At 41.0% G+C, this 10,894-nt stretch overlaps 1 protein-coding gene across 1 annotated transcript; it reads left to right on the top strand.

The window, feature by feature from the left end:
• Positions 1 to 10,894, top strand: LOC140358646 (choline transporter-like protein 2). The gene is made up of 22 exons (XM_072443636.1): positions 1 to 90; positions 1,498 to 1,546; positions 1,908 to 1,981; positions 2,059 to 2,143; positions 2,214 to 2,298; positions 2,528 to 2,641; positions 2,719 to 2,779; positions 2,867 to 2,987; positions 3,113 to 3,196; positions 3,281 to 3,393; positions 3,470 to 3,601; positions 3,684 to 3,783; positions 4,174 to 4,266; positions 4,354 to 4,438; positions 4,519 to 4,781; positions 5,328 to 5,422; positions 5,501 to 5,604; positions 5,685 to 5,758; positions 5,839 to 5,909; positions 5,988 to 6,076; positions 6,634 to 6,718; positions 10,636 to 10,894. Exons 1-22 carry the CDS (start codon positions 54 to 56, stop codon positions 10,740 to 10,742), a joined length of 2,121 nt encoding a protein of 706 aa, XP_072299737.1. The 5' UTR covers positions 1 to 53; the 3' UTR covers positions 10,743 to 10,894.

Below are 10,894 nucleotides of genomic sequence, written 5' to 3'. Positions count from 1 at the left end.
AAAGTTGCTCCAGCACAAATCAGGCCAGAAAGTGTCTCTTCCTTGAAAGAAACATGCCAGAGGACGAAGGAGAATCCTATGGAAAGCATGGTAACGACCTGTTTTTATGCATAGTCTTATAAGTTGACATTTGTTGGTAGTTTTTGTTGCTTGGAGTTGTTCATTGAAGCTGTTTACGTGCCGTTTAGCCTGAGCGATACTGTGACATGGGTGTGTTGTATTGAACCAGTGCAGCTGATTATACAGGTGTGGGGCTCCTGCTTTTTTTATCTGCTAATGTTACTTGCTCTAGATTGCACTGCTGCTGCTGCACATTATAGCGAAAGGTACAACTTCTGTTTTGACTGTACACAGGCTTTGGTTTAGAGAAGTAATCTTAGGCAAGGCAAGTTTATTTGTAGGGCACAATTCATACACAAGGCAATTCATAGTGCTTCACACAACAAGAAATGTTTTTGAATTGTGGCGCTACGAGAGACTTCACTGAGAGTGCACTGTTGTTTCGGGAAGAGATTGTTTAGTGCTTACTACAGTGTTTTCACTGGAGAACGTATGCATAATTCATGCAGAGATGAACCTGTATTTTTACCCAAGAGACTTAAGAGTAGTACTTCAGTTTTCTACAGCACAACCGCCTGCAGCAATGTCTTTAGTTCATTTAAGTTCAATGGATATAGTGGGATTGTTGTACTGCATGGTACACCGGCCTCCTGTATGTCTGTGTCAGCCCTGCAATCTTTAATACATAGATATATCAATGTGATGGATTACATGGATGTAGGAAACTCCAAAAAGAGCAACATGTACACAAACAATATGCTGCATGCAAATCCATAGGCGCCTTTAGATTGACACTGCCTCTGCTTCTGTCCAGTCACTTTAAATGTCCTGTAAGAAGTTACACCAGGGCAAAGCACAAGCTCACACGCCCCTGTTACATGAGCCCTGCATCCACTCAACGCTCCCCAGATACTATTCTTGTACTTCTGACTTCTCTTCATTCACCATCCTCCATCTTGCTATTAAACTGCTAAGAATGACTAAAATACCATAATGTAGATAAAGGTATGACAATGCCCACGCTGCATGCTTTTTCCCATGGCTCCTGCTGGTGTCACTGGGGAGGAATTTGCGGGGTTGCCAGGCGTGTCTCCCTTCAGGCAACAGGCATCTAACGGAAGAATGGCAGGAAGAGGAGGCGGCAGTGTTTGGAATAGAGTTAAATGTCACTTATACTGTTTTAACACTATCTTTTCCATTTGCTATTTCAAATAATAGACTGTGGCTGTCAATCATATGTTATGTTTTCTTCAGAGACTGAATTAAAGTGGCATTTGCTGATTTCATGACCGTAAACAATACAAACTTTTAATCATTGCCATTTAAGTCTGAACTCTGCTGCCCTGCTGCGCTTTTAGAGAGCCTCATTTACAATCACAATCAAGCCAAACGGTATCACATTGTCATAGTGGTGTCATCTTTTCTCTTGTCTTCTAGGCGAGTCAAGGAAGTATGACGCCACGTTCAAAGGCCCAGTTCAGAACAGGTAAGGCCAGCGTTACTTCAGCACTGCACAGACACAACACAAGGTGTGCTGGATTTGACCAAAGGAAATGTCATTGTCCTTAGGTAAGAAACAAATGCTGACAAGAGGAATTGAATCTGTTTGACTTGTTAAAAAACAAACGGCTAATTCAAGCACTGTGTCATTAAACAGAAAACGTCCTCTTGTATAAATACATAAAGTTATTTTGTGCTGCAGGGTAGCTCAGTGACTCATCTGTCTATCCACAGGCAAACTATACAGCTGCTCTCAGCATTTTCTTTCTGTCCTGACAAATGCCTCAAATCTGCTGAAAAAGGAGTGGTAATATATATTTTTTAAATGTTGTCTTCTTGCTTTGCAGGGGCTGCACAGACATTGTGTGCTGTGTCCTGTTCATTTTGGCCGTACTGGGCTATTTTGCAGTGGGGATTCTGGGTAAGAAAGTACTGTGCGCTCAACTTCAACGTCAATTATTATGACAATAAAGTGACTCGTTCTTTGCTGATTAACAGCGTGGTCCCAGGGAGACCCCAGGAAGGCGATCTATCCCACAAACAGCCGAGGCCAGTTCTGTGGTCACGTTGGCACGCCCCTCGAGTGAGTGTCACTAAAGCTGCTTCTCACACTTTAAACTGCTCTTTCAACACGCCTCTTCTCACTCCTCCAGGAAGAAGCGTTTTTTATTCTACTTTAACATCATGAAGTGTGCCAGTCCCATGGCGCTGCTGGAGTTCCAGTGTCCTACTCCACAGGTCTGTTTTGGTTTTATTACTCCCCACTAGCATTTTGACTGTAAATGTGTAGATGCATCAGAAAAGTAGAGTCCTGGATATACGGTAATGTTTTAGTTTAGTACTTTTTGAATATAATTATTCTATATAACAGTTAAGCATTTAACTACCACTTATTTTCTTCTGACAATCTTTTTGCATGACTATACTATGAATGTTTAGTTCATCCTAAACATGTAATTTTCACTAGATATGCGTGGAGACCTGCCCAAGCCAGTTCATGACCCTGGTCGTAGCTATCAACAAGAAAGAAGACTTTGACTACTACAAGAACTTCTGCAAAGATGGTGTAACCAACCAAATGGTATTACAGCCATGTCTCCACACATTGAAAGGACTTCTTACTTGTATAGTAACTTCTCCTTTTTTTGGACATTTTAGAGTGTCCCAGAAATCCTTCAAAAAGGTCTATGTCCTGCTATACTGACCCCAAGCATGCCATGTAAGCTGTTTTATCAACAACATTAACCTGTATGTCACGTTCTTTTCTTTACTATTACTTTATCTTTTCCCTTGTTTACATTTTCAGTCACTCGTCGGTGCTTCCCTGCTCTGGGGAAGGTTGGAGACGTGATCACTGTGGGAAATCAATCCCACTTTAACGATGGCAGTAAAAATAGAGAGGCTAAAGAACTTGTCGACGCTGTCAAGTAAGTGTTAATGATATTCTCATGTGGTCGGTAGAGTACTTTATGTAGTATTATACTGTCCGAATATGCCATAAGAAGCTGTACACATTATGTTGGTGTACAAACGACAAACAATCTTTCCACAGAAATGCCACCGTTGTCATCGAGGCTCGTCAAGTTGTGATGAAGATCTTTGAGGACTACGCCCATTCGTGGTACTGGATTTTAATGTAAGTCCAAAGCGACAGTGGGATTTTTGCTGCTGACTGCGCCTGAACCTCACGCCTTGTGTCCTGGTTTGAACCCTTCTGCAGAGGCCTGGTCCTTGCTATGATCCTCAGTCTGCTCTTCGTCATGCTCCTGCGTTACCTGGCTGGCGTCATGGTGTGGGTCATGGTTGCACTGGTTCTACTGGTCACTGGATATGGTAAGATTCAAAAACGCCTATACACAACGCTTCAAAGTAAGAACTGTGACCATTTATTCTGTTGTTCTGTTTCTAGGCATCTTCCACTGCTACATGGAGTATGCGTCGTTGAAAGGGGAGCCAGGTGCCAGCGTGACCATTCAGGAGATCGGCCTCCAGACCGACTTCTCTGTCTATCTCCAGATCAGGCAGACCTGGCTGGCCTTCAGTCGGTTCACATTATATGAATAACATGCTCATTTGAATGCATTCATCCTTTACATATATATGTTGTTACTTCTGTCTAACAGCGATCATCCTGGTTATTGTGGAAGTGATCATCATCCTGCTGCTCATCTTCCTCAGGAAACGGATCCTCATCGCCGTTGCTCTCCTCAAAGAGGCCAGCAGGTGAGAGATGGCCTGGAATTTGACAGATCAAAACCAACATTTTGTGGAGATTAACTTCTTTCAAAACCCTGGGTCACTTGCATGTATTTCCCTCTCAAGAATAGTTTTGTACGTGCAAATCTTCATACTATAAAAGGAAATTGTCTGAAAGTCAAAATCTGGTGCCATTTGACAGCATTTTGCTGTGGCCCAAATATTGAGTATGTTAAGTTTTTCTCTTTAAAAATCACACAAGCAAAAATAACAAACTACCCATATATATACCGGTACGTGTGATTGAAAAAAGATGGACAATTAGAATAAAAATAGATCAAAAGCAAAGCATGTATCAGATAATATACGGCCTTGAACCAACAGTATTTCATAGTCATATTTTGCTTGTTTTGACAGAGCGATTGGCCATATGATGTGCTCCATGTTTTACCCAGTCTTCACCTTCTTCCTGCTGGCCGTGGTCATCGCTTACTGGGCAGTCACTGCTGTGTATCCTTTTGACAAGAAACTAAAAAATCCAACCCAAACACAACTTGTCACACGGTAATCTCATGTATCCTTGACAGAATAAACCAGGTTCTTGTCTACTTCCAACCAGCCAGTGTACAAGGTTTTCAATGAGACTGACTGTTCATACTCTAGAGAAACATGTGAACCAGAAGTGAGTATAACGTTGCATGTGGACGTATTATATTTTTATTTTGTTTTTTTCTGAGAACATGTTTTTGAATATGATTTCAGAATTACGAAGAAAGTGATATGAAAAAAGCGTGTCCAGACTCTGAGTGCCTTTTTTCGTTCTACGGAGGCGAGACGGTTTACCACAAGTACCTGATGGGACTGCAGTTCTACAACGTCTTCCTTTTCTTCTGGTGCGCTAACTTCGTCACAGCGCTGGGGCAGATGACTCTGGCCGGAGCGTTCTCCTCATATTACTGGGCCTTTGTCAAGCCGGACGATATACCTTCCTCTCCCATCTTAGCCTCCTTGGGAAGAGCTCTCAGGTGAGTAGAGAGAGAGTTTAGTTTAGTTTGTTTCCATGTTGTGAAGCGTTACAGATGAAACAATAACCTCTATGAGACCAGCAGGTGGTGGAGCACAGTTTGAGCACCATTTAATGTTAATAGCCACTTAAAGGAGACATATTATGCAAAATCAACCTTAATGAGCTTTTAACCTTATTATCACTGTGTTCCCTCATCATTAGTTTACTCAAAGTTGTATTCTGATTGATTCATGTATGTTGGAGTACTCCTGTACTGTCCTGCAACTGAGGCACGAGTGCTTTTCATCTACTCCCTATCCCCGCCCACATTACAATTATAATCTACTTGCGTTATAGTTATACAGTTATTTCTCCTTTAACATTTTGCTCTATATGCAATCTATAATAAGCATTTGTACTCATTAGTCTTTGTAAAGTTGTCAGAATGATTAAACTTGTGTATTGTCAAGACAACGGGGACTAAAATAGAGTGTTTAATTATTTGACAGAAGTTGCATGATTGTTCTCTTCTGTCACTACAGTTACTTTGTGTTTGTGTTTGCAGGTACCACACGGGGACCCTGGCCTTTGGCGCTCTCATTCTCTCCATCGTTCAGATCATCAGAGTGCTGCTGGAGTACCTCGACCACAAGCTCAAAAGTATGTCCTTTTCCTTTTCCAACATGCTGTGTCATTTTTATTACTAATACCCTACTTGTTATGTGTTGCTGCTTACAGAATTCCAAAATAGGTTTACCAGGTTCCTGTTATGCTGCCTCAAGTGCTGCTTCTGGTGTTTGGAGAAATTTGTCAAGTTCCTTAATAGAAACGTCTACATCATGGTGCGTGACCTCAACCTGCCTCTTGAAGTGCACACGACCTTTAGTAATAGTGATGTGTAATGACTGTGTGTGTCCACCAGACGGCCATTTATGGCAAGAACTTCTGCAGCGCAGCCAAAGATGCCTTCTTCCTCCTCATGAGAAACATCATCAGGTTGATGATATGTTTTTTAAATGAATATACACTATTCAATAAATCAGCTTGAAATGTTAAACTATATTGTGCCGTTTCAGAGTTGCCGTCCTCGACAAAGTAACTGATTTCCTCTTGTTCTTGGGGAAAATGTTAGTTGTCGGGATTGTTGGTAAGTTAAGTTGGTTAATTTGACCAATCTTCTAAACTTGGTGTTTGTTCTAAATCAAAATGATGAATTATGTTGCAGGTGTCTTTGCCTTTTTCTTCTTCTCTGGAAGAGTCCGGGCCTTTGAGGACACTGCTCCCAATTTGCACTATTACTGGGTTCCCATTCTTGTAAGTCACATTTTTACATTAAGTACAAAAAGTAAGGGTTACAAATGATAATTTTACAAGAATAAGAAGATGGAACGATAAAATGTGTTATTCACCTTGCACTTGTTTATTCATATTATTCTGCAATTTTGAAAACTGAAATTTGAAGGGGAAAAAAAAAAAATCAATTAAAAGAATAACATAAGTATTATTAGTTCTACCAATTGCTCAATTTTAAAATATCACATACAGTTAAATCAACTAGAAAGTGCTTCCTGTACAAATGGTTTGGAAAACGGTGCTGATAAATGTGATTATTAAAGTCAAAATAATCATAATATTGACCGCGTTCGAAGCAAAAATAAACCATCAATTGATACTCTAAAAGGAGTACACCTAAATTTGATTTTCATAAAGCTGGTCATATACAGTAAAGGATTTCACGTTTGTTTTGTTGCATCAATAATCGTGATGTTTCCTCACAATAATTAAAACTCAAATGTACCACCGTAACATTATTGGTGCTGTAAGATGTATTTTTTGTTAATTATTCCCGACTCAAATGTGTATTTCCACAGACTGTGGGGGTCGGCGCCTATCTGATCGCTCATGGCTTCTTCAGTGTGTACTCCATGTGTGTGGACACTCTCTTCCTGTGTTTCTGTAAGTGCTGCTCCTTCACTTTATAATCTTTCACACTTTATTAGAACTTTGTACTCTCTTTGCTTGTGGTGTTGGGCTGTCACTAATTCTAATTCGCATGGGGATTCTCTGCTATTTGTGATATTTAAACATAACAGACCTTAGCTTTTCGTGTACAAACATTTACAGATTGAACTGTTCAATTGCTTATGGGTGTCTTGGCTTTGCATGCTTTTTAACTTTCTCTTTTTGTTTCTTTCTCCCTGTCCACACTCCTGTCCTTCCCACTACTGCTCCTGTAACGCTCCCTAACATTATCACTACTGCTCCTGTAACACTCCCTAACATCATCACTACTGCTCCTGTAACGCTCCCTAACATTATCACTACTGCTTCCGTAACGCTCCCTAACATTATCACTACTGCTCCTGTAACACTCCCTAACATTATCACTACTGCTCCTGTAACGCTCCCTAACATCATCACTACTGCTCCTGTAACGCTCCCTAACATTATCACTACTGCTCCTGTAACGCTCCCTAACATTATCACTACTGCTCCTGTAACGCTCCCTAACATCATCACTACTGCTCCTGTAACGCTCCCTAACATTATCACTACTGCTCCTGTAACGCTCCCTAACATTATCACTACTGCTCCTGTAACGCTCCCTAACATTATCACTACTGCTCCTGTAACGCTCCCTAACATTATCACTACTGCTCCTGTAACGCTCCCTAACATCATCACTACTGCTCCTGTAACGCTCCCTAACATTATCACTACTGCTCCTGTAACACTCCCTAACATTATCACTACTGCTCCTGTAACACTCCCTAACATTATCACTACTGCTCCTGTAACACTCCCTAACATTATCACTACTGCTCCTGTAACACTCCCTAACATTATCACTACTGCTCCTGTAACGCTTCCTAACATTATCACTACTGCTCCTGTAACACTCCCTAATATCACTACTGCTCCTGTAACGCTCCCTAACATCATCACTACTGCTCCTGTAACACTCCCCAACATCATCACTACTGCTTCCGTAACGCTCCCTAACATTATCACTACTGCTCCTGTAACGCTCCCTAACATTATCACTACTGCTCCTGTAACGCTCCCTAACATCATCACTACTGCTCCTGTAACGCTCCCTAACATTATCACTACTGCTCCTGTAACACTCCCTAACATTATCACTACACTCCCTAACATTATCACTACTGCTCCTGTAACGCTTCCTAATATCACTACTGCTCCTGTAACACTCCCTAACATTATCACTACACTCCCTAACATTATCACTACTGCTCCTGTAACACTCCCTAATATCACTACTGCTCCTGTAACACTCCCCAACATCATCACTACTGCTTCCGTAACGCTCCCTAACATTATCACTACTGCTCCTGTAACGCTCCCTAACATTATCACTACTGCTCCTGTAACGCTCCCTAACATCATCACTACTGCTCCTGTAACGCTCCCTAACATTATCACTACTGCTCCTGTAACACTCCCTAACATTATCACTACACTCCCTAACATCATCACTACTTCTCCTGTAACACTCCCTAACATTATCACTACTGCTCCTGTAACACTCCCTAACATTATCACTACACTCCCTAACATTATCACTACTGCTCCTGTAACGCTTCCTAACATTATCACTACTGCTCCTGTAACACTCCCTAACATTATCACTACACTCCCTAACATTATCACTACTGCTCCTGTAACGCTTCCTAACATTATCACTACTGCTCCTGTAACGCTTCCTAACATTATCACTACTGCTCCTGTAACGCTCCCTAACATCATCACTACTGCTCCTGTAACACTCCCCAACATCATCACTACTGCTCCTGTAACACTCCCTAACATTATCACTACTGCTCCTGTAACACTCCCTAACATTATCACTACACTCCCTAACATTATCACTACTGCTCCTGTAACGCTTCCTAACATTATCACTACTGCTCCTGTAACACTCCCTAACATTATCACTACTGCTCCTGTAACACTCCCTAACATTATCACTACTGCTCCTGTAACACTCCCCAACATCATCACTACTGCTCCTGTAACACTCCCTAACATTATCACTACTGCTCCTGTAACACTCCCCAACATCATCACTACTGCTCCTGTAACACTCCCTAACATTATCACTACTGCTCCTGTAACGCTCCCTAACATTATCACTACTGCTCCTGTAACACTCCCTAACATTATCACTACTGCTCCTGTAACGCTCCCTAACATTATCACTACTGCTCCTGTAACGCTCCCTAACATCATCACTACTGCTCCTGTAACACTCCCTAACATTATCACTACTGCTCCTGTAACGCTCCCTAACATTATCACTACTGCTCCTGTAACGCTCCCTAACATTATCACTACTGCTCCTGTAACGCTCCCTAACATTATCACTACTGCTCCTGTAACACTCCCTAACATCATCACTACTGCTCCTGTAACACTCCCTAACATTATCACTACTGCTCCTGTAACGCTCCCTAACATTATCACTACTGCTCCTGTAACACTCCCTAACATTATCACTACTGCTCCTGTAACGCTCCCTAACATTATCACTACTGCTCCTGTAACGCTCCCTAACATCATCACTACTGCTCCTGTAACACTCCCTAACATTATCACTACTGCTCCTGTAACGCTCCCTAACATTATCACTACTGCTCCTGTAACGCTCCCTAACATTATCACTACTGCTCCTGTAACACTCCCTAACATTATCACTACTGCTCCTGTAACGCTCCCTAACATCATCACTACTGCTCCTGTAACACTCCCTAACATTATCACTACTGCTCCTGTAACACTCCCTGACATTTGATTCACACTCACACACACTTCACCCCGATGCACCCCAAAGGCGAAGACTTGGAGCGCCACGATGGCTCCGCTGAGAGGCCGTATTACATGCCGACGCGCCTGAGCAACCTCCTGACAAGGGAGGAGAAAAAGCAAATGGAATAACACAGTCTGGATTTATTCATCTATGATCTGAACATGATGAATGCATTTGGGTGGAAAATCACCTCTAGATTCCTTAATGTGGACTTTTTGAATTCAATGTGGTAGATGTACATTTGTTACACACATCTGAGCTGCCTGACCACACACCAATGAACGGTTGAGACACTTTATCTTTTCTTTTTTGAACTAGTACCAAAAATGTTGACTTCAGAGACTCTGAGAAGAACAACTCTCGAACAACTTGCCGAACACTATTAGAAATCACACAAAAATACTTCATCAATGTGGCTAGAAATGAGTAAATGTGATAAACACAATTATGTTTAAAGACGCATATAAAAACATACTTATTTTTGGTATTAGTTTCCCAACGACCGCAATCTTGGACTGAAAAGTTAATGCTGTGAAAAATCAATACGTTGTGTATTGTTGTGATGGCGAGGACTGGATGAACTGCCTTTTTTTTAATACAGATCTTATTTTTGAAACTTGAAGCCGCTCTTGTGCCTCTTTTACATCTCACCGCACTTTACTGAGTTTGAAAAGCATTGAAGTGATTTTTTACTCATTATTCTATATGTTTGGTTTATTATTATTCTATATGTTTATTATTCTATATGTTGTTTGGTTCTTTAAAATCAAGATGCATGGTTTGTTATTGTTGCTATGGGTGCCCAGACTGGTCAAACCGTATGCTACATTGTCATAAAGATTTTTTTATTTTACATTTTTTTTCTCTTTTGTACACCACAAATGTCAAATACAGTATCAGTACAGTAGCAACAATGAAATATTGATTTTGTACTGTGTAGCTCTGTCAATAAAATGATTAAAAATGAGTTAATTTGCTGCATTTAGCACAATTTACAAATGATAAATGTATGGCATTTAAAGTTGTGATGTGCTGTTCTTCCCAGTGGAGGATCTGGAGAGGAACGACGGCAGTGCAGAGCGTCCATATTTGATGGCAGAGCGGCTTCGCAAAATCCTCAAAAAGAAAAATAAGACTGAACCGGCCCAATAAACCACAGGAGAAATGGATTTACTGTGACGAACCAAAGTGGCTCTCCATGTTACAAACTGGTCACTTTTTTACTTTTGTCATTTATACAGAAATTACCCAGGTCCGTTTTTAGTTATAGTATATTTTTTAATGACATGTTTTTATGTTATATG

This window comes from Eucyclogobius newberryi, unplaced genomic scaffold (assembly GCF_026437365.1).
Source record: "Eucyclogobius newberryi isolate DKJ021-1_F unplaced genomic scaffold, fEucNew1.0.hap1 SCAF_13, whole genome shotgun sequence".
Classification (NCBI taxonomy): Eukaryota; Metazoa; Chordata; class Actinopteri; order Gobiiformes; family Gobiidae; genus Eucyclogobius; species Eucyclogobius newberryi.
This window is presented reverse-complemented; position numbering and strand designations above follow the sequence as displayed.

Bases quoted from the DNA above. Each gene is read 5' to 3' on its own strand.
- LOC140358646 (XM_072443636.1), top strand. From the start codon at position 54: ATGCCAGAGGACGAAGGAGAATCCTATGGAAAGCATG. The intron at 3,394-3,469 runs GTAAGATTCAAA...TTCTGTTTCTAG, and splicing joins TCTACTGGTCACTGGATATG to GCATCTTCCACTGCTACATG. The intron at 4,782-5,327 runs GTGAGTAGAGAG...TTGTGTTTGCAG, and splicing joins TCCTTGGGAAGAGCTCTCAG to GTACCACACGGGGACCCTGG.